Here is a 23,984-nt window from a genome sequence, read left to right as displayed (position 1 = left end):
AAACGCCAATTTTGAGGTTTGTTGACTTCCATATGTTGCGTTTAATGGTATTACGTAAATTAGGGGGTCAGGCTCGGTCTGGTGTTCCTACTGCATGCCTATCTGAGCCGAGGTGATTTTACCTTCGCTTGATGAGTTTGACCCGGGTAGACATGGGTCAGTGAGCTGTTCCCACTGCCACTAAATCTGGGTTTAAACAGGTTTTTTAGCCAGTGGGTAAGGGGTATAAGATTAAGTGGAAAATAAAAGGCAACAAAAAAAAAAATCATGCTAAGAAGAATAAGACATGAGTAGTGCTCAGAATACAAAATTAATGTTGGTTTTCACTGAAGCAGGACCTAAGATCTGGTAGCATTCAGATTTTGTTGCCAAGATGATCACTGTTAGTACTGTATACAGCCCTTTTAGTACCGATACTATGAATAGTGAGGCTATTCTTAGGCTTTTAGTTATTGAAAGTGGAAAGTGCGTTATGTTTATATTGTTCAAGTTTCGAAATTGATGATAAAACCTGCCAGCATATTCCGCACAACCATCTTTATATCTTCTAGTAGCACCAGAGTTTACAGTGTACTTCCATAAAAGAACTTAAACAATTAATCTGTAGCTGAGGTCCTTTAGTCGTACCTGACATACTTGCAAACTCATAACTGGGCTCAATCCTAGCTTGCAGCAGGCTGCAGCACCTTTGAACAGAAACATAGCCAGCTCACCATAATATATGAGCTTCCATTAAAGACACCAAGGCCTTTATCTCTACAGTCTGGAGATAGGCTTACTGAATGTTGATAATGGCTTCACACAAAGGCTCCTCTGTGGGCCAAACAGCCAGAACCAATGCTCTCTATTGTGCTTCTGTAGAAGGTCGTGAGGATGGGTGGGCCCTCCTTATCCTTCGCAGGAAGTATGAGGAGAGCCCAACTGCCCCCACCCATCCTCACGACTGAAACATAACCTGTAGATAAGGTAAAATTTTGGAAAAATTATATTGTTCATGCTTTACCAGCTTAGTTATTCATTATTATATGTCATTATTATGACAAGTGCAATGATGAACAGTTAAATTTACGCTACATTTTACACTAAGGCTGCCTTTTAATTCTAATTCTAAAATTATTAGAAAGGGTAAAAGGCTGAAAAAGGTTTACAGGCTCATAGGAAGTCACTTTTCTTTGTGTTTATAAGAACAAAATAGTTCTTGTCCCTCACTTTTCTTTTGGGTCACAGAGAGGAGCTTATGCAGATAAAACAGGATCGTACTGCTGCAGAAATATCTGTTGGTGTGTGTTTAGACATTGAAAACTGCTCTAAGGCAGCAAACAAAGAAACTATAACTATAACTATCAAAGCAATCATTGTTAGTGCACCTCCCGGCTTCAGTTTTAAAACCATATCTATGAAATTAATCTTAATTTAATCATTTTTTTCCTCCATGTCTCACCCCCTAGAGTCCCTTTGCTAATCACTTTGTTTTCCTGAAACAAAATTACCACATTGGGGTCTGCAGTGTTCATCCTAATTCTTAATGCACTCTTTAACTAACACAGGGAACACAAAACTCTTGAATATGAGTGTATGATCTTAAGCAATCCTAAACTGTGAGAATTGAGGGTAATAAAGTGGTCCAAATAAAATAAATAACTGCTTAGTCGTGGGTTAGCATGTTAATGTAGGCAGATATTCTCATTTTCATAAATTGCATTCATTATAATACTTTTATATTTTAAAAGGATCAGATAAATAGCAGAACCATAAAAAGTCATTTCAACACTCTTTCAATGCCAAAACTGTAGAAAAGTTTTGTAAAAGTTTTAATGCCCTGTATGAAATAGTTTTGTTCTTGAATCATTCATCCATTTAATTGAAAAAAAAAAAAAACTGAATTAAAATCACCTAATTAGCAAATACCTTCCTGTAGTTGATCAGTTGAATCACAATGACACAGCGACTAAACCTGAATCGGCCTAATTGACAGGACACTAAAGCCAAAGTAGAAATGTGTCAGTGATCACCATAAGTGTTGTCTGAACAGTGCTGTAGTAAGGAAGGTAATAGCAATAGGAAGCTGGATGCTCCATAGGATAGCTAATTTATTTTAAGGAACTCCTGACATTCCTTTCCGTCTCTTAGAAACTATAGGGTTACCTCCAAATCTGTGCATGACAGAACATATAAGTACAGGACACCTCGCAAAATGAGCAGAAACAGGCATTCTGTGTGCCACATGCTAATCTACACACCTTTTTCTAATTTGGTGTTTTTATAATTGAGCCATTTTGGCTGTTTTCTACATTTGTGCAACCCTTTTTTCATAGTACTTTTTTAGAAGACAGCAGTTTCAATTTGACAAGAATCATCCATGTGCGCTTTTGTCCTGTAATTTTGTGTGGAAGGGCTAAGGCTGGCAGCATGACAGTCCAGAGGTTGTTTCCTACCCTGTAAAAGTGTTCTTATTGTTGACACTGCAAAAGGTGAAGGATTAGGGGCTAGGAACAGGAGCTAAAGTTTGCCTATTTCGAAATCAACTAGTGAGTCAACGTAAGTTGGAGGTCGGTGAGGACCCAAAAGCAGAGATGAGTTTTTGCTAATTTAATGGCAAACAGAAACAAAATCAACGAACAGAATGCAGAATGCTTCGAGACAAGTGTCGAGTAGTGGAGGGGGTGTTTCCGTGGAGCGCGTATCGAGGCTTGCTTCATTTGGGAGAGGAGCCAAAACAGATTACATCTGAAGCCTTGCTCCCCCACTGTACCTAGGGACCGTTTCGGGAAGTGGTGGCTCGCCTAGAGCTTGCCAGGAACTTCAACAGGCATTTAAAAAGCCTCAGTACTCAGTCAAGATGTGGGAGTTTATAGGAGAGTTGCAGTCAGTTGGATAGAGTTTGGATATAATCTAAGGATAGATTGGTTGGAAAAATAATTAATCTAGTTGGTTACAACTATTTTGGTTAGATTAAACAATGTAATGATCAAAATCTGAGGAAGCAACTGGTTGCAGTTGTAACATTAGTATTAAGTAGTATTCCTTTCCAGTGTACAGATCCTATTGCTAGTGGTGTCATCTATAAGACATTGACTTCCATTCTTGAGGTTGTTGGTTCAAGACCCACCTTAGACTTTTGAAAGTTGCAATAATAATTAACATGTGTTTTGGCAATGTGACTAATTTGAATTGGTTTGCTCTTGTACAAATATAGATTGGGAAAATGACTAACACCTTTCATTTAGCTCATCATTGCCCAATTTGCACAAGCACTATCACAATCTGCTTGAGCTTATTTCTAAATGTTCTAAGACATTTTACACAGAAAAAACTTACAAAAGATTTGAATATACACATCAATCATTAACAATTTCAAAGGAACTTGAATGGTAAAAAAAAAAAAACAAGAAAAATTTTAGGATAATTATCAATAAAGATGTGTGAGTTTGTTACTCCTTGGTATTGGCTGCCTGTTGCCTGTCAGAACTGATATTTTAATCTAATTAGGACGGTTCCTCTGTCTGGATATAAAGTTATAATCTTCATTTTGTATGTGGCAAAGATTTGGAAATGGAGATGTCCTTCAGCTAAGAACAAAGTGTAATATTTTGACAAGGCTGGAGCCATGGATGTCTAATCATCTGCTAATGTGCAAAATATAATGATGTGGCAGACTGGAGATGTATAAAATGCCTTTTTAACTTTTAATCTGGGCCACTTCCTGAGAGGTGAGCCCAGAGGTGAGCAGCTGCCTTCTGTACATTCTAAGCAATTTCTCTGATCTGAGTAAGATTACAATTTCTATTAGAATCTGTTGTCATGTGTCCTGGTTATTTAATACATATATGTTATGAAGTGTTATTTAAAGAGTTTGTCCCAAGTGATCTCTTTTCAGGGAAAAGTACCAGAGAGATAGAAGATCAAGGCTATCTTTAACAAAAACAATTGCCATAAATCACAGATTATATCACTAACTGTAGTTATGCGTTCTACCAGTAGGTGGCGACATGTTCACATGAAGCTTCATGAAATGTGTGATTTGTCGAAGCAATTTGCCCAAACTGTTCAATGCCTCCTGTCCCCAAAAACAAAACAAAACGAAGTCCGAAAGGGGAGAACCCTGACACAGTGAGAGAGAGACAGTGCCACTTCTTGTTGTTGTGTGACTCGTCTACATAAAGAAAAAAAAACTGCCTACTGACAAGCATTGACAATCATTACCAGTATTTTGCTGAAAGTGGCGCTGCATCACTCACCCAAACATTGCATGGACAATCTGCATGAGCTGAAGAAAAAAACCCTTTGTTGAACTGATTTGAAGGATTCAGCGCACTCAACAGAACCAATCTCCCCATCATTAGTATAGAAATATGTACCTGGATTCAGATCTGCATTTAAAAGAAAATCTGTTTGCTTCGCTGAATAAACATGGATCTGGTCTGAGGTCATGAATTCAACATCAGTTGTTCAATTTTCATAGTTCTGAGGTCGTTTTTACAAAGCACGCACAGAACCTAGCCTAAAACCTGCCTTTGTGGATTTCCACATAAATGATGTGATCTATAAAAATAAACCTTCAACAAACTTTAAAATACACTTTCCCTTATACTAACTCTGACCCATCCTTACAGGGCCTTGTAGACAGCGGAAATTGGAAACACAGACGATGATAAAGGAGGGGAACCCAAGCCAGATGGCGCCATGATTCCCCTCAGACATCTAATTTTATTTTATATGACACTTAAATGGTAGATTGACTTTATAAGATCCAAAACTGAATCTTTTACGGGGAGTGGCGGGCTAGTGGTTAGGGGATTGTGCTTGGAATCCTGAGGTTCTCAGTTCAAGCCCCACTCCCACAGATTGCCACTTTGGCTCCCCAATAGACCCTTAATCCCACAATGCTCTCCAGGCACCGTACAATGGCAGCCCACTGCTCCCCAAGGGATTGGTTAAATGCAGAGAGTGAATTTTAGTGCTCTGTACTTGTGGCAGTGTAATGACAATAAAAAAGCTAAAAAAAACAACAACAAACAAACAATTTTTGATCAGTTATAATGGTGCTTAGAGCTTTTCAGAGAGATCCCTAAAGCCTGGTGTTTCAATTAAGTAGCTGGGACTAGATGCCTGGAGTGGAGAAATCCCCATTTCCATAAATAAAGTAAAGCTAAAAGCTATTAGTGTAAAAAGCCTTCTTATATAAAAAACATATTGGTAGCAACATAACAGATGTGGGATCATTTACAGGAACTTTAAAGAATTAAGCATGAAAGGATAAAAATAAGGCAGAAAGTCTTACAAGGTTTGTCTCTATAATTCAGGACTCCTGCTAAGATCACGACAAAGGCACAGCATGGATTCCAGATATTGATGAAAAGACACCCAAAGGGGTAGCAGAGGACCACCCCGAAAAAATCCTGCAACTTGTCAAAGGATTAGCTCATGTCAGAGGCCTACAGAGTAATTCCACGGGCAAAGATGGATAGAGTATGCTCTCCTGCAGTTATCCTGTGCTGCTGTCTACCCACAGCCTCACAGCTCTGCAGTCTGCTGACTGATGTCTGTGGTCTGTTTGTAAAGTAGTCAATAAGGCTGGAGGTCAGGAGACTTCCACCATGATTTTTATGGTACTTCCTATAGACAGCAGAGAATGATAAAGCTGCAGAAGTGCAATACAAATCACATAACCTGTTCCCTCTAGTCTTGCGTTTTTGTTTTTCTTTTGTCCAGAGAAACTGGACTGTGTTTGCAAGATGCCATGTTTTTATAGTAATTCATACTCTTTGAATACCACCTCTCTGATAGTCTCACAAGCAATGAAAAAGTATTTTAACAATCATGCATATATTATGTAGATTGTAACATATGATCATGGCAGCTTTAAGGTCTAAAGTGTATGTCCTCAAATCCTGAACCAAGTGGTGAGACCCAGTCATTATTCTTCAATTAACAAGACTCAAGTCTTTAAACTGAAGTCTCCGGTTAAATCAAAGCAGACAGGAACTAATATTTCCCTTATAGTTGTTTGTTTCCTATTTTATCCATTTGTTAAAACTTTGTGCACACCTCTTTGATAGCACTGGATGACTCAACATCTGCCCCCAATTCATTTGAAGCTATGTTGTTATATAAAGATGCAGATGATAAACAGGTAAGCAGCAGGTAACTGCAGCATTCAAGCTCCAACAAGAGGAAATGGATACTGTATTCTGGCTATTGAGTTACACATGGAGCTGGATAGAATTCTCGGGTTCCATTCCCAGCAGGCAGGTTTCCAATTTGAAACACACTCTTTTTGAAGTAAGAGAATCTTTTTTTTTTAAAGCCAAATGGTTAAAATATGAATATTGATTCACTTGCGTTAGTGTTAAAGTTCAAGCAGGAGAAGAAAAAAAAAGAAGGAAGGTAACTGAAAATTAACACTCCCATCCAGACACAGCAAAACAGTCAGCTTTACACCTTTGGTCCCAGTACATATGCTGTAATCAGAATCAGAGCACAGCAAAATGGCTCCTATTCATACTTCAATTGATGGACTTAGGGTCCAATCTTCAAAGATTCAAAAAAGAAAAAAGAAAAAGAGCTTTGGAAAGCCATGGATATTGTTTAAGAAAATATTTCTCACCATAAGATTCCATCCTAGCCTGTCTGCTGTGTAACCTAATGTTAATGATTCCGATTCTTTACAAATGGTCTCTAATGAACCTCCAAAACTTTCACAGAAGAGCTGTATCTATATTTAGCCTGTGTTGAATTAAAACCCTGTGAAACCATACTGAATGCCTTCACAGGGTTTTATTTAGGGGTAAATGGGGCAACACAGAATTAAAAGTGTATTTTTGGCCATGAATCTAATTCAGCACCATAATTATGCTTTGTTTTGTACCTGACAAGTCAAACCCCAGTAAGAATACAGTGAGTCCAGTGATTATGATGTGGAAAAATGTGTAAACATTGCAGATATATAAATATATTTCATTCTTGCACTACAATAATCATATTTCGGAATTATTTTGCATCGTCATCAACACAGTGTAGTATATATTTTGCATTCAAGCAATAATAGCTGCAGTTAAAGCCCACACAACCATGTCATGTGATCACACACAGTTGGATACTTTCTGTTACTATACTTAGATTGCTTCTGGAAGAATATATGTAGAAACAAACAGGCCGAGAGGGAAGAGGACACTATGGTGCTAAAACAATTCATTAAAGTCCTGCTGGGCTTAAGAGATTGAATGGAGAACCTTTGGATGATTTTATATCCACAGTATGTGCAGTGGCTAAATAATCATTTGTCCACTACTCAGTTGATGAATTTTAATCTAAAGCTTCATCCTCTCTCTGAATATAAATTAAAAGCTCCAAGTGCAGAAAAGTGTTTTTATGTTTGTGTTTTTTGGGAGTGTACCTGGATGGAGATACTTCTGTTGTGACGGGACATGTTCATGTTGTGTGGTTGTCCATTGGCCAGGTTACGCTGGTCCACATCTATTACAAATGGATCCCTCAGACCCCCAAGGTTATACCGAACCTGCAGAGAACCTAAAAAGACCAGAGAAATGGTAAAGTTTGCTGTTCAAAGTACAAATCTGTTACTTTCATGTGCATGATAGCCTTACCATCATGTCTCAAAACCACAGCCAGGTAGTCCTGCATCTTGGAGCTCACGTACATAAGAATAGCTGGAGTACTAGTTGTACTAAAACTAAGGGTCACCTCTTCCTTTGTTAAATTCACATCATTTGGCATCAGCTGTTGTGTCAAGGCTTTTGTGTCTTTACTGGTCCCTTGTACTGCTTCAGGCATGAAGTTGTATTTGACCAGTGTTCCTGCTTCAAAAAAACCGCCAATATCTGAGTGAAAAGAAAAGGAAAAAAAAAAACACAATCAAGCTCTATATTCAATTGACTTAGGTGCACACAGAGGACATGCACACTGGTGCATCTGAGTGTGCGGCAGGAGATCTAGCAAGGGAAAGAAAAAGCAATATAAGTTTAAAAAAAAGCAACTGGCATCATAACCAAGCCACAGGGAGCCACTCACAAACTCATACATGCAAAGACACAAATGGGTAAACATAATATTTAGCCAGAGGGGAATAAACACACACACACACACACACACACACACACACTGATATGGTTGTGTTCAGCAGGTGTAGTAAAGTGGGTGTTAAATTGCTACTCTCCACCACCTGAAACCAAACAATACACCATTTACCAGTACATTAACAAACCTAATGGCATACTTCAACCGTTCCAGGCGGCTTATTGATTCTCATAATCAAATGTTGAAAAAACCCAACTTTCTTTTCCATAACCTACATCAGTTATGCTCTATTTGTGCGTATGTGTACAGATTCCCTTTAGGTCTGCTAAAAAGGAGATAAAGAACATTAAATTAGCCTTAGCTTAAGGGAAATATAAATAGGAAGGGGGTTTGTTTTTCTTTCCTGTGCAGAATGTACCATGACATGTTGGCCTTATCTCTTCAGAACACTAAATTTTACTGAACAAATTAAAATAACTTTCGTGAAGCATCAATGCACAGAGAATGGGCAAGTTTCTTGGCTTTTTTTCTATAGGGAGAATAAGAAAACTGATTTGTGGCTTAAAAAAAATAACAAATATTGTTGACATAAGTTTTCGATGGCGACCTTTAAGAGGGTCTGGAAATTTTTTTTTGAATTTTTATGTTGTTTAGAATCTAGAAAGGAGCTAAGGGAAGGAGAATGACACAAGGAGGCAACAGAGGCTTAACAAGAAATAAGAACTCAAATACAACCAAAAACCACTAAAATAACACAAAATGGAAATTAAACCAATGAAAACTCAAAAAGAAAACAAACAGAACCAAAACCATGATAGTAGCATATAAATATAAAGAAGAGTTAACATAGCACATATCAAATTATTTATCTATTTTGTTGTTGGCGTAAAGGTCAGCAAAACACGACAAAATGTGTGTTTTCAATTAAAATGACCAAGTATGGCCACATCTGATTATTGGGAATATTGGTTCAGTTACTGTTTTATGTACACCTGCCAAGTAAAGCATGGTGTTATAGAGTAATAGATGACAGAGTGAATTCCTGTTTGGTTTTCTTAAACAGAAAGTCCCCACATAAATATACAAAATAAACACCAATTAATTATTTCCAAAATACAGGACTTTATTAACTAAATAGACTTAATAGACTAAATTGACTTCAACTTTATTCTTGGTTTTTTTCCATTAAAATACATCAGTCAACAAAGTCTGTAGCAAGGTAATAATATTTAATCAAACTACTCATTAAAAATGACAAGAATATGGCAACCTACTGGTACAATAAAAATCAATCGCATAAAAAAGTAAAAAGGAAGACATAAAATAAAAAATAAAACCAAAAAGAAATATGCAGTAAATTCACAGTTGAGGGTGAATAAGACGTTTAGGAACAAAAGTTTATTTTTAGGACTTTAGAATGAAGCCAAGCTAGCTTTAAAGGTCAAAAGTGAACACTTTGTTATATATTCAAAAACAGGCGGTTTAAAAAATAAAGTAGAGATGAATATAAAATGGTATTTCACTTGAACCTCTTTTTTTACTTTTCGGTTAGAAAAGTGGACAAAAAGCAAAATGGCAACACGTTTTTGACATCTATAACCATTTCTAAATGGAAAATAAAATTACCAAAAGATACGCTGACCCATAGAGGAGCTGATGTGCCTTAAGTTTTTTAGCTTTATGGTGTGGCATGCATCCTCCTCCCCAGAAGTTATGCTAGGTGTGTTCAAGGTGAAAAGTGGTGTGCAGGGTTAAAAGTCCTTTGTACAGCTGGACAAAGCTACCTGCAACTAAATGTGATGGCTGGCATAGTGTTTGTGTTATGCAAATTACTGATGAAATATACATAATAAAACAAACTTTATTTTGGAGTCCTATGTACTGTATTGTTGCATGCATCCAATGCGATCTCCTGGGGATCCCATTGGAAGAGGGGGCTTCATAGCACCATGTCCAAGGACCAGAAACTCCAGACTGACCAAAGGCCAAGTGGACCTGGTGGCTATTTTCAGAACCAAACTGCTGCAAAACAGACATTTAAAGCCTTCAGATGCCTGAAGAGACTGGAAGCATGAAGGTCCTGAGAACAAAAAAATTCTCCAGCTAAGCTGCTAATACACGAGAAGCTCAGCTTTTCCAAAACAGAGATAACCAGAGATATAGGTCAGGCACATTTAGGCGTAGACTTTCATACTAAATAATTCGTCTTTCTGATCATATTTGATCTTTGTAAGTTTTAAGTGTTTGTTTAAAGACAAGTTAACAAGATGGCCTGCATGGTACACCATGCTGATATGTTTTAAGCTTTTGTTTATAAAGCTAAAAGAAACTTTGCTTTACTGGCAGCCGACTCAGACAGCTAATCTTTTTCTGAACTCTTGAGGTTTCAATTGCTCACGTGCTCAATACATCAGCACACGGAAGCAAATCGGACAGAGATCCAACTTGCGAGCACAGTGTAAAAACCAAAACTGATCTGATCTGCGCTAGTCTAGCTCAGGTCAAATGTACCTAATGTAAAAATGGGTAAATACTGTGCATTCTGGGATTTAGAGTTTTTATCAGTCTGTTTTTGTTATCTTTTGGATCCTTGTCTCTTCACATAGATAAGTGAGTGGTGGAAAGGTTAAAAGCAGCATTTGGTCACAAAATAGTATGCTGAGTTCTGAACATCCTAGAAAAGAATGATCAATCTGTTATCTGAAAATAAGAAGCGGATGTTTGATCTGTAAACCTAAACCCATAATCACCCACGTGATGCAACAAAAAATATACGTTAATCAGAGAAACAGCCAAAAGACCTACGACCCTTGATGGGGTGCAGGGATTCACAGAGCTCAGGTGGTCAAAACAGCTATTAGCTGTTCAACAAGCTGGATTTTTTTTTGGAACAATGACCAAAAAAAGGCCCTTAGTAAAATAAAACAATAACAGCTTTGAGTTTGCGATATCAAACACTGTAACACAGCATATAATATGAGTTATTCCATACATGGACCTCAGTAGCTTTGGAAACTTTACAATTAACAGGCAAACATTTTTTTTTTTACTCTATTCCTGATATTCTGCTACAGGCATATCATGAATTATTTGCAGCTGTAACTGTTGTAAGATGTTTAGAAAAAATAATATTCATGACAATATTTACAAATAGTGCTTAAAAGAAATACATAAAATAATGAATAATTTATTGCATTTGTGCACATGTGGTCAAAAAGATTCAAAGTTTGAGTGGAACATTAGAAAATGAAATTAAATAAACATGTTATTCTCATGCCTCCAGTTAACCTAATTTAAGTACCAAGGATTCTACTTTTTTTTTAAACATCTTTTAAATCAGCATTTTGACCAACTGTGTCGGCAACCAACCTCCATCTCCTTCTAGTTGGGGGAAAACTGTGTCCTACTCAAAGCCCAAAGGTTCAAAAGCAATGCACAATTTTCTGGGCAAAATGAATGAGAAAATTGAAGCAGAGCCACAGGATGTTCTATGGGATTGTATGCAACTGCATAGGTAATGCAGATGTGTGATGCGTGTGCATGGGTTTTCATTCGTGTATGTACGTTTGCACACTCACACCAAGCCACCCTCAAGGGCAAAAAAAAAAGCAAATGAATAGCAGTGTATAATAATGACACCAGAGGCTCCCATAAGCACTGTGTAAATATGGATACAATGGAAATGTCCTGTGCAATTATGGCTGACTTCATGCATTTTTCACTCACTGGGAGGATGGTGGGAAAGGGAAGGGGTAGTACATTAGAGCGGGATAGATGGCAAATTTGTAAAAGCGCAAAGAGGAAAAAAAAGAAAGAAGAGAAATTAGAAAAAAACTATGAATGGGAAAAAGAAGAAAGATTGAAACCGTTTTTAAAATTGACCAGAAAATGAAAAACATCTAAGAATCAAATTAGAGAACAGATGATGTTGAAATTGTGCAAAAAAGCAAACAGACACAAGGGTGTGCTCTCTCCCTTTCGTCTGTTCCTCTGATGTGCACCCAAGCCCCCCCACCCCTACTCCAAAGAATACACATAGTCACACACAAACACACACGTCCACACAAACCCCTCACTCTAACACAGACAGCAGGCTAATCTTTATTCTCTAAATCTTGAAATACTTCTTTGCTTATGACAGAATTCAAAGGAGGTCTTTTCATGTCGTATGCTAGCACTATCATTGCACACTGTCATCCTCTTCCATGGCACACGAGGACATACACACAAACACACACACATATATACGCAACCACAAAGACCCACAAAAAGATGCACACTGCGTTTCTGTCATCTTGTCACCCCCCTGCCAAGAGCGCAGGGGAAAAACACCATTCAACTTTAGGAAACAAATTAATTCACGTGTCGGAGATCAACTCTCTGACTGGGAGCTAGCAGAACGCCTCTGACAACAGTGCTGCTCTTCTCCCCAGAGTACTTTGCAGAACTTGTTCTGGGAAGGAGAACTTTAATAGACTATCTAATGAATCCCTGTGAAACAAACATGATGTTTTAGTAGTAGGTGCGACGGAGCAACAGCAGAGGTAGAGTGTGACATTTTCTGTCTGTGATCTTTAAAACCTTAACACATCCACATTTGCTGAAATAAATTTTATTTGATTCGGTTTTCATTCATTTTTTTTTAGTTTGATCTTTCAGTTCTACCTTCCTGCATCTTTCAGTATTCAGCAAGCAGACTCTGAAGTCAGGGAGAACTGGTGGGTAAGCACAATATCACTGCCAATCGATGGCTTTTATCATAAGCCAAAACACTTTTAACACAGATGGCTGCAAAACTGAATAGGAAGTGAAGACAAACAGAAAACGCAGGAAAATCACAGTGGGGTGTCGGCCAATGAAGCCTAATGTGACAGAAGTACTATAGAAATAACTCTGCTGCTATTTGATGTCGGCTTAGTAGACTACAGAGGGACAGTATTTTGCAAATAGATGTAGATCAGTGTTAGCTGAGGTTTTTTGACTTAATGTTTCATTTTGAGATAAATAAATAGGAATTAGTTAGAAAATGGTTGATGGTTGATGCCATTTTGAGGCTGTAAAGGACCTTGTTTAAATACTTAAAGCATATTTTTCTGCCTAAAACTATGAACTTTACTCTGTTTCATTGAGATTTTTCACATAAAGTTGCACATACCTATGAAATAGAAAGATAGGGATACGTTTGAAATATTTATACAAATTTTGATCTAGTCCTTCTTAACCTCATAGACTAATTGAAAACCGAAATCGCGTCAATTGCCTACAAATGTTAAAGGTATAGTGGAGGATTTTTCACAAATTTTTGAAAAGAAAAGATTAAAAAAAATGCACATGCACAACACTGTACCCGCTCCCGAGAGGGAACGCTTATAAATGCGTGAAAGAACATGCACAAGTCCATTTCTCCTTGTGCACACTCTGTTTAAATGTTGCTGTTTGCATCGCTTATACAAGCATAATATCCAAAAGTAGGTTTGCATTTTTTCCACTATGTCAGACTCACCACCAGTCAATGAAAGTGGGGACAAGCACATAAGACGGCCTTACGTACACATATAAACAGAATGATTGACTATTGGAGGACCACTTATTTTGATGATCCACCCGGAAAAGGAAGATTCTCCACTATACCTTTAATTAGTGAAAATATATGTGGTTTGTGGAAAACTAAGACCATGCATTACTTGTGCAAAAAAACACCACAATGAAACATGGTGATCGCAACATCATGGGTGTGGATGCCTTTCCTCTGCAAGGACATCGTTTGAGATTGACATTCTAAATACAAACCAGATCTGAGGCAAACCTTTAAGTGGCTACAAAATACCTGAGACTGGGTTAGAGATTAACCTTTGAGCAGGACCACTACCCTAAGCATCCATGTCATGTTGTGATGCTTAAGACACTGGGCCAATATTTAGACCAAAATTTCAAATGTTTAAACCACCTGGACTTAAATTTTTCTTTAAACTAGCTAAGAGAAATCTTTTTTTGATTGGTTTGAACTTGTTACCAGCACCATTACTTAGACGCCCAGTGCCACAGTTAAATGGTTTTCAATCAAAGTATATACATCTGGGAGAATGGTCAAGTCAAAGTCCACACCTTAAACCAATAGGTCTGTTACATAAAATGAAAAAAAACAACAAACGAAAACATTAACTTGTAATATGAAGAGATTTGAAAATATTCATGTGATATGAATACATTTTAAAAAGCACTATGATTAAATCTGAGATGGATGAAATAGCCCACAACTTCAATCTTCAGTGATCTGACTGAAACTGGTAGTGCTAAAACTGATCTCACCTTTGGTACAGAACGGGCCGTTGAAGGCGGTGGTGGTGCAGTCACACAGATAGCCATTATACCTCTCCACACATTTCCCTCCATTCCTGCAGTACATCCCAAAGCTGGTACAGTGGCCCTGGCAGCCAGACATAACCCCAGGCGTCACTTTGGCTCTCTCCTCCAGGTTGAGGGTGATGCCGTTCATTCTTAAGGCTCGGATACAGCCTAGAAACCCCCTCTGCCCCCCCGCAGCACCTGAGAAAAGCAGAGAAAAAATTAAGGAAAAGAAATGAGGAGCAGAAACTGTTAGCAAATGGTGTTCAGGGTGACAGGAGTCATTCTGAATGCAAGAGGCTCTGTTTTAATCAGTTTTAGAAGCTTTAATATGCTTGGGCCTGAAGGAAACCACTGATGTTATGCTAATCTCTCAAACTGTGCCACTGTACTTGAAACAACCTTCAACTCGTTTGATTTCTTCACTAATTAGAAAAGCCTAATGAACAGGGTTTCTTAATGAACATCTCGCAAACATGCATATGCTAATGGCTGTATGAATGTATGCAAAACTATACACTTCAGACGAATACATCAGAAGTACGCCACACACGGCGCACGTGATTTCAATGAGTCAATACAAACATTAATGTTTAGCCTTGGGGTGTCAGCAGCCATTTTTTCTAAAATGCCTCCATTGTCATTCTGGACTAGCACCATTACTGTCTAACTACCCATTTACATGGACACGGTAAGGGTGTTAAATAGATGCATTTGGAGCTGAATGGCTAAAGCAATAAACACACACCTACAGGTATTTTTTCACACGTACATGGAAAGCATCATTAACGAGCGCTATGGGAAAATTCTGTTATTAAAATCTTAGAACTGGATCCTTTCAATTGGGGAAAACAACTATTTAAAAAGAATATGTAAGCTAACTTGAACTTGCAAATAGTTGTATTCGTCATCAGCGTTTCCACGTACAGGGAAAAAGTGAAACTTAACTATGAATTACTGAATTATAAATACAGGTATTGTTTCTCTACAGTAAAAAATAAAAAAGGGGATGCAGGTGGGTTTTCACCTGCTTTTTCTACTTCCAGTCTCATAAAGAATTGCACCCTTAGCAGACCTACTAATTAATCTATTTTGTAACACTGATTGGCTGGAGGTTTCTGCCACCTGTTTACCCAGGGCTAAATCAGCCTCTGATTAAATGGACAGCAGGCTCTGAAGCCTGCAGAGACTGAGGCAGGCACACACCAACACATACTGAAACACAGGTGTGTCCTGCTTCTCAGTGCCTCCTAAATACTATCTAATAGAGCTTAAAAAAAGTAGCTGCAGTCTGTAGATCCAAAGAATACAAATTATATATTAGTTACAAATAATTTAGACAAATATTACAATTTGGAAATCAAACACTCAATCCCCCTTAAGCATTGCACACATACTGTAAATAGAGAGAGACTATGGTTAATAACAGTATTCAAAATGTATATATTTTCAGGATGTTAAAAATAAGGTTGTCTCAGAGGCTGACCAGACTTTCAATATAGCTAATATTTCTTTAAAAGAAAAGTATCTCCATAAATGTTGGTTTCATAGTCGGATCAACCATCTCAACAAGTTGAAATTGTCAGCAGAGCAGCTGATGCAAAGAGCTGCCAATTGTCTCTGTCTCCTTTGCTCTCCATAGTTTGAACAGATAAATGAACAGAAATAGATCAAAGGATTTGTGGTATAGGAAACAGGACAGTGAAGATTGTATGTTTTGGGATTTCTTTTTTAAAAGTAATAGGTCTGAAATTGAAAATGAGACATTTCAGCATCAGTAGCGAAAGGATTTTGTTTCAACAAAACCAAGAAATAAGCTTTTATATTATACAAATGTTACATGTATATCACCCTTTCACTTGTAGCCACTGGTACAGAGAAGTTTAACTGTCTCTCTGCATTGAATAAAACCGTTTTTTAAAGACTTTTCCACAGACCACATGCTTAAAAAACACAATCACCCTTCAAAATGCTATCAAGGTAAACTTGGTTACACATGGGGTACTTTGCAGCCTGAAAGTATTTTTCTCTTCTGCTCATCTTTATTTAATCATGGTCATATTTATATCTAAAATAGATTTTAGTGCAACCCACTTCCTGCAAAAGCAAGCTGAACAACCAATATGTTTAGATTGTGGAAAAAAACTAGCACTGTACATGAATCTTTACACAACATTACATGAATAAATAAAAACACAGTTGTTAAAGAGTAATAGCATTTCTTAGGAGGAAATAAAGCTATCAAAACTAACATCGGCCCTCATTATTCCATGTTTTACTTCACTTTTCCGCCTCGAAATCTTACAGGAAAATGTCCAAAAAAACGGTTAACGACCTTTAGCAAAAGCACACTTTTTCCTACCAGACCAGTAAGATTAATTGGTTCAATAAACTCCCCCACAAGTTTTGGAAAGGAGAGGTTAAAGTCCACATTTAAATCACACTGATATGCTTTAACATAAACACAAATAGTGTCTCTTGAACAAGAATGAGGCTTTAAAAAAATCCTGAGAGGCTAGAAATTTCCCCACAGTGATGTAAAAAAAAAACCACTGCATGCATAATACAGTATGACGGACAATATTGTTGCTAAGGGTCATACTAGGTTTATGGGGTTATTAACTTTTAAAGGGCTATCATTTCACATTTTTGTATTTATCTGTTTCTGACAAAGATACAATTAAAACTGGTTACATTATCTAAAACATTTCTGGTTGACAAAAAACTGAAAGAAATCTAAAATATCTGCAGGTATTTTACAAGTAGCTTTGTCATTTGCATGCGTCTAAATATTCACTAATGCATGCAGTCTTAGGTTAAGGAAATTTGAACTTTTATTTAAAAAATCATATTTTTGAATCATTTTGCCGGCCAGTTTATATACAACTCTTTGTTATGGTTCTAATTCAATACAATTCAAATTTCTGATGGAATATCTGTTGTTTTACTGACGAAATGTTACCTACTGTCTTGACAGGTGAGTGCAGCTGGTTTCCCTGTGATGGGTGTCACACACATGCAGTGATCAGAAACAAACAGGAATCCAATGCATGCAGACAGAAGCAGAAAAACAAGACAAAGAAAGACAGCACAGTCCAAACATGATAGAACTTAATAAAAAACAAAAAAACATTCAAGAGTGAGGATTAATCAAAAAGGACATCTAAAAACAGATGGTGACATAAAACTAATAAAACATGACAGAATTTTTAGTTATCTTAATGTATGAAGTAAAACAGGAAACTAAAAGTTAACAGTGTAAAGTAAATGGCAGCAAACTGATGGTGTAACATTTACTTTCAGGGCCATTACAGCAAATGAGCCAGTGCGCAGTAAACACTAAAGCAATCAAACGCTTGACGAGGAGTGTATTGATTAAGAGGGTGGGAAAGAGGTGATACTCGGACAATCATGACACCAAGGTAAGCAAAATTAAGCCTCGTTTTGTCTTTGATATGTGTACGAGAGAAAAGAGAAAGATCAATCGAACTGAGAGTCTTTGTACCACATGAGTTTTAAATCAAGATAAGTGCAGCAGAAATCAGAGTTGTATTTTCAAGCTACTCCCTTTTATTCTTTTTCCGTCTTACCACCTTTTAACATTTCCATCAATAAAAAGTAGAGAAAACAAGATGTAGTGCAAAGTGTTCCATATCAAGTCACGATCAAGTGAGTCAGGGAAAAATCTTGCTGCCTGCAGAGTTGTTTCTGCTCTTTCTAAATCTCTTTATCAAACACAAAAAGATCTTTATCCAAGGGCCGAACCCGGGGCCCCATTCCTGTGACTTGTTGGGTCATTTCCTTGGGCTCCTCTGCTTAAACCTATTTTTAGGTTTAAGCAGAGATTAGAGAAAGGATATAAGACAAAAACTATATGTATATATATATATATATATATATATATATATATATATATATATATATATATATATATATATATATACTAGTGGTGGGACTCAATTGAATTAAATTAGAGGGTCCATAATTACTTAATCCAAATTAACATTATTATAATCAACAACATATAACACCTTTTTTATTGAAAAACCCTTGCCTTCTCAATAATGTAGACAAGGGTTTTATACTTTCTGGGACAAAAAAATACTTCTATATAAGTGTTAACAGTCCATCAACATTTGCTATTCTACAAAAATATATATATAGCAACAAAGCGTACAAAACTGACTTTAAACTAGGGTTGTCAAAAGTATCGATACTCAAAAAAGTATCGATACTGAAACGTTGTATCCGGATACAATACTCATTTTCAATAGTATCGATTCAGCCATCTAAAGTGCAGAATAGTGGAAAATGCACTTTCTGAACACTGTGTGATTGAATAATTCTGTGCATTTTTCAGTTTCAGACTTTTTTTGTAACAGGATAGCTGCTGAGAATTATTTTTGTTTAACTGCTTTGGCCAGTTTCATTGTTATGTCTGCAAAACATAGCCAAGGAAGGAACACTTAATTTTTATTTTAAGTTTTTTATCAAGCTTGCTTAATATTGTGCACAGCATATAACCTCAAAATATTATTCTTATTGTTTTTTTATTTATTTCTTGTATTTTTTTAGTAATGAAAATATTTCTGTTGAATTTTAGAGTCTTTGTTTTTATTCTTGTGGTATCGAAAAGGGTATTGAGTATCGAATATTTTACTTAGTATCGGTATCGAGTTGAAAAGTTTAGTATCGTGACAACCCTACTTTAAACAGAAGATTAACTTTAAGTTTTTTTTTTTTTAGTTTTTACAGCACTAGTGGTTTGTTTTTTCTTACATAGGATGTCAGGAAAGGGGGTATGAGGGAGGGGGAGAGACATGCGGCAAAGGACCATAGGTCGGATTCCAACCCGGGTCGGCCGCATTGAGGACTAAGGCCTCCATACATGGGTTGTGCACGCTAACCACTGCACCACCATCACGCCCAACTTTCATTTCTAATACTGATAGAACTATGACATTTCTGCACTGCAAACTGTAAGCATTACCTTTTGAAGCCAAACCATTGCTATCTAATGTGCAGCATTTAGTACGATTAAAACATTTAGGCCCACTACTCAGCCAACTGTTTCTTATTAAGCTAGTTAAATACCATGTTCCTTCCTACTGTAACTGTCAGCACTTCTTTGATAAACGGCCCTTATTTTGGCAGCCGCTGACGCACTTCTTCCATAGCTCCATACTGATTTTAGGTATTCACAAGGCTGCCAACATTTCACCAAACCTTGGGGTGAGATTTTGAAATTGTTTGGACAGGAAAATGTCAGGGTTAGATGAGGATAGGTGCAGCTATACGTTGGAGGTTTTCTGAGGATTTAACTGAAACAAAGTGGAAAAATTTGGAATTTTTATAGCACAGTAAATGTTACTGTGTAACAATAAGTGGTCTGTAGTTATGTGGAACATTGTTCTCACAATATATACATTATTTTCTACATTCTGGTGGAAACCTATGCTGTCTATGAATATTTGGTAATAGGCTAAGGATTAAAAAGCTTCATTCATTATGTTATTAGTTTTTCTTACAATTGACAAAACAGTTAAACAATTCAGACCTTCTAGGAGGCTGTAGATTTTATAAAAACCACCATGACACAAGACATCGTTTCACTGGATGTTTCAGTTTGGTAGATGTGATGGAAATTAAGCTTTTAAACATATTCAATGGACCAAAATAAAGATAAATGAATATGATAAAATGATAAAAATAATACAAAAAAGAACATTAATGTGGTTTCTCCTCTATGAATCCAGGATAAATTAGTTTTTCTGCACATCCTCTCTGAATGTGGTTGGTCTTTTCTTGGGTGGCTCATCTTTTGAAAAATAAAATGCAATGGTTCTTTTTTCTTTTTGTGGAGCTTCTATGGGTTTGAGAAGCATACCAGAATGCTTTAAGAATTAAAATATTTTATGTTGGTTTAATTACTCCTAAATGCCAATGGGAGAATATTAAACTAGACTGAGCAATAGTTATTTAACTTGTGAGCAAAACATGGAATAAAACTGGGACTAAAATAGCACCATGTAAAGAGAAAACAAACCAGTGGATATGATCCTACACTCAGTCTCCACAGCAATAATTTAAGCTATCTGCTGTATTTTTTATTCATATTTACTCAAGTACTGAATTGCTTAAAATATTCAATAATTTACAAAGAGAAATATCCTAGTCAAGATGAGATAAGATAAAAATAGCACTAAGGTTGTATTAAAAACTTAGGCTGGGTTTTTATCACCATAGTATTTTTATAGATAAATAAGTGGAACGGAGTTCAGTTGTTAGTTGTCTGTTATTTTTTTTATGAAATAAATTGGGAATAAGGTGTGAGTGTGACAGCCCTGTATTCAGATTGAGCAATGGTTTTTAAGCTTGAATAGCCCCAGTGGACCAAGTCCTGTGATGCTGCTGTGCATCATATTTATAGAGGTAAAAGAAACTGCAAGTACAAAGATTCCTGCTCGGGTTTTTAGTACGTATACAACAAAATATATATATAACAAAATGCTATCAATTGCATTATTTCTTGCAACGGATAGAAATGTTTCTAAATAATTAATTGAAATGAACGCATTAAAGTCTCTGCCCCAATATCCACTGAATGCAACAAGGTGATGGAGGATTTTATTTGGGATTCATGTGATAGACCAACACAACAGCCTCTAACTGTGAAGTTGAAACTAAATGAAACAAACATTTCCAGAAACCTCTGAGGAGTGCAGTGGGTGTTTGTGTTTCAACTCAACTCAACTTTATTTATAGAGCGCCTTAAAACAATCACAGCTGCCACAAAGTGCTGTACATATCTGGTAAAGTTAAAATTGTATAAAAAAACATACAAGTTTAAAAAAAATAAAACAAATACAATTAAATAAATAAATTAAAAGAAATAAATCCACATAAAAAAACCTGATAAAACAAAAACAGAGATACTCTCCTGCTGTGCTAAAAGCCAAATGATAAAAACGGGTTTTAAGACAAGTTTTAAAAATATGCAGAGAAGAGGATTGTCTAATGAGGAGGGGGAGCTCATTCCACAATTTTGGAGCAGCAACTGAAAAAGCTCTGTCTCATCGGTTTGGACCTCTGTACCTCCAGGAGGAGCAGGTCAGCTGACCAGAGGCACCGAGTGGGAGCATAGGGGTGGAGAAGCTCAGAGAGGTAAGGAAGGGCCAAGCCTTTTAAAGACTTAAAAACAAATAAAGCAATCTTAGCTTGCTTTATTTTATACTCCTAAATAAAACACAGCCAGTTATCTTCAGATGTTACATAGTTCGTAAATAAAGTCCACCTCTGTGTATTCTAATCCTCGTATAGAAGCAGTTTCTTCACAAAGGTCTCAAAGGTTTGTTAGAAAGCATTATAGAACAAAGAGCATCATAAATACGTTGGTCTTCTGATCCGGCAGGAAGATCATTAATCCAAGAAGCAGCCAAGGGGTCTATAGTAACTCTGGAGGTGCTACAAAGATCTACAGCTAAGGCGAGAGAATTTGCCCAAAGGACAACTATTAATGGTGCACACCAGGTCTTTGTTGAAATATTGGAAAGAAGAAAGAAGTATTCCAGTGATCGCTATCTTCAGTTAAAGACCTGTAAGGAACATAGCTCCCATGTGGAAGAAGGTGCTCATGCTAACAATAAAAGTAAATATTCTGGCCATATATACAGTGCAAAACTAAAACTGCTTTTTGACCTGAATGCATCATAGATTAAATCATATTTATGTGTTTGCACAGTTGCATAAGCCTTTCTTTCCATTTACCAGGTTTCTACTGTGTGTTGGTCTATCACATAAAACGATGTTAAAACAGATTATATTATAACAGATTCTAAGAATGTGAAAAGGTTCAAGGGTATGAATACTTTGACAAGCCAGTGAAAATGTGAGCTGTACAAACAAAAAGGCTTTTTCACCTCTTTTTGTTCTAATAAATTACACTGTTAGGACAAGAAGATGACGTTCCAATCAGAAAAAAAATGATGAGAGGATGGAACTATAGAAAAAATGGGGATCAGGATTGTTAAGGCTATCACATCGGAACGCCTGATTGGAATTTTCAACAATCTCTTTTAAGAAGAACTTTTTTTTTTCTTCCATGAGATAGGAACAAGCATAAGACTCGCCTCAGCACTTTTTCCTCTACCCGCAAATTCCTGAAACTCTCTCAGCCCTGAAGTTTTCAGTGTAGAGCACAGAAGGCTCAGCACAAAAGACAAACCGAAGCAGAAGTAAAATCATAAAGCAAAAATAGGACAGATATTCTATTTTTTTAACTTATGGTGGGCTTAAAGCGTGATATAGAGAACCATCGGCAGCAACCCAATTTTTTCACCACCATCAAGGAATGAATTGCTCAGTCTAAGAATCAAATAATATTCTCTCCTTGCCCTTTTAATCCGTACTAATATAAATGTGTATTTAAGGTATTAAAGTATTAATGAAATGACCCTTTTAGGAAGTCAGTTTTGCATTTATTAAAACTGGGATCACTGAAATGGATGACTTCCAAGGATGAGTATGTATCCACATATTTGCAAATTATTAAGTAAAACACATTGTTGTGTTTTAGCTGTTCGGTCTTGCAGGCATTTAATTAGTAGTGACTGCAGCTAAGCTGAACAGAAGCCTCTTAAAGGACAGTAAAGCTGGCACATCTTTAATTTATAAATCATTCAGACCTTCTAACACTCAGAGTCTCTACTAGAGGGCAGCATAAGTGAAAATGAATTCCACCCAATCAAAGACATAAAAGTTTGAATGTGTTATTTAAGTTTTCAACTATATATACATGACTGTAAGTCCTTTACAAAGGCAAAGCTATGTGTTCAGTTTGTTATATATATGATGATTGTTTATTGTGTGTGTCGTACCCACGTAGAGCTGGCTAAACAGCTCTAGCCGTGTGTGTCCCTGTGCGGGTGCTAGCCGGGATGTCCGGTAGATCTGGTCCACCTGGAGGACTGCCTCTTTGATATTACGTTCAGCCATCACACGATGCCACTGGTCGTCATTGAGAGGCGTTTCTGAGTGCACAGTTAGCTCCACAGGGCCGTTCCCAACATCAAAAGAAAAGGAGACCACAGTAGGAGCTGGAAGAAAAAAAAAAGGCAAAGATAAAAAGTTAAATGAGACAGGTGTAACCTCACATCACAACACAACAAGTGCTTCAGAACTAGATGTTCAGATATGGATCACTCCTCTAGGTATAGACATCCAGTCAGTAATCGAATGCCTCATTTGGTTCTAGTCCATTTATTTGGCAGGTATAGATTACAATTTTGCAGAATGAGGGAGCTACACAGAGCTGTGGACAGGACAAATCTCACAGAACTTCGATTGGTGTCAGGACCTTTTGAGTTAGCTCATGACGGTGGGATGTGGCAGCTTTCACCAGTCATGTTAGGGATGGAAACCACGATGACAAGAAACAGATAATGACACCAGACATCCCAAGTCTCCCGGAGGTTCCGGGAGTCTCCCTGATATAGATTGTTGTTCACAGATGCCTGTGAGTCTGATAAATTATCCCGGATTTTAGACTATGGGAGGTGGTGTTTTTTGAATGCGAGTGAGAGTAGGCAGGCTGTACAATAATT

The 23,984-nt window shown here is 37.0% G+C and overlaps 1 protein-coding gene across 2 annotated transcripts in view; it reads right to left on the bottom strand.

Moving 5' to 3' along the window:
• Positions 1–23,984, bottom strand: part of cntnap2 (contactin associated protein-like 2) — a 219,357-nt gene that overhangs the window by 35,295 nt on the left and 160,078 nt on the right. For both annotated transcript variants that reach the window (XM_015386616.1, XM_015386617.1), the window contains exons 15-18: positions 23,259–23,477; positions 14,347–14,583; positions 7,608–7,841; positions 7,397–7,530 (exon numbers count right to left, since the gene is read on the bottom strand). In XM_015386616.1, the coding sequence (XP_015242102.1) occupies positions 7,397–7,530; positions 7,608–7,841; positions 14,347–14,583; positions 23,259–23,477 (824 nt within the window). The remainder of the gene's footprint in view (positions 1–7,396; positions 7,531–7,607; positions 7,842–14,346; positions 14,584–23,258; positions 23,478–23,984) is intronic.

This window comes from Cyprinodon variegatus, unplaced genomic scaffold, assembly GCF_000732505.1.
Source record: "Cyprinodon variegatus isolate N-32 unplaced genomic scaffold, C_variegatus-1.0 Scaffold372, whole genome shotgun sequence".
Taxonomy (NCBI): Eukaryota; Metazoa; Chordata; class Actinopteri; order Cyprinodontiformes; family Cyprinodontidae; genus Cyprinodon; species Cyprinodon variegatus.
The sequence above is the reverse complement of the archived record's forward strand: the minus strand, read 5'-3'. Positions and strand labels throughout refer to the sequence as shown.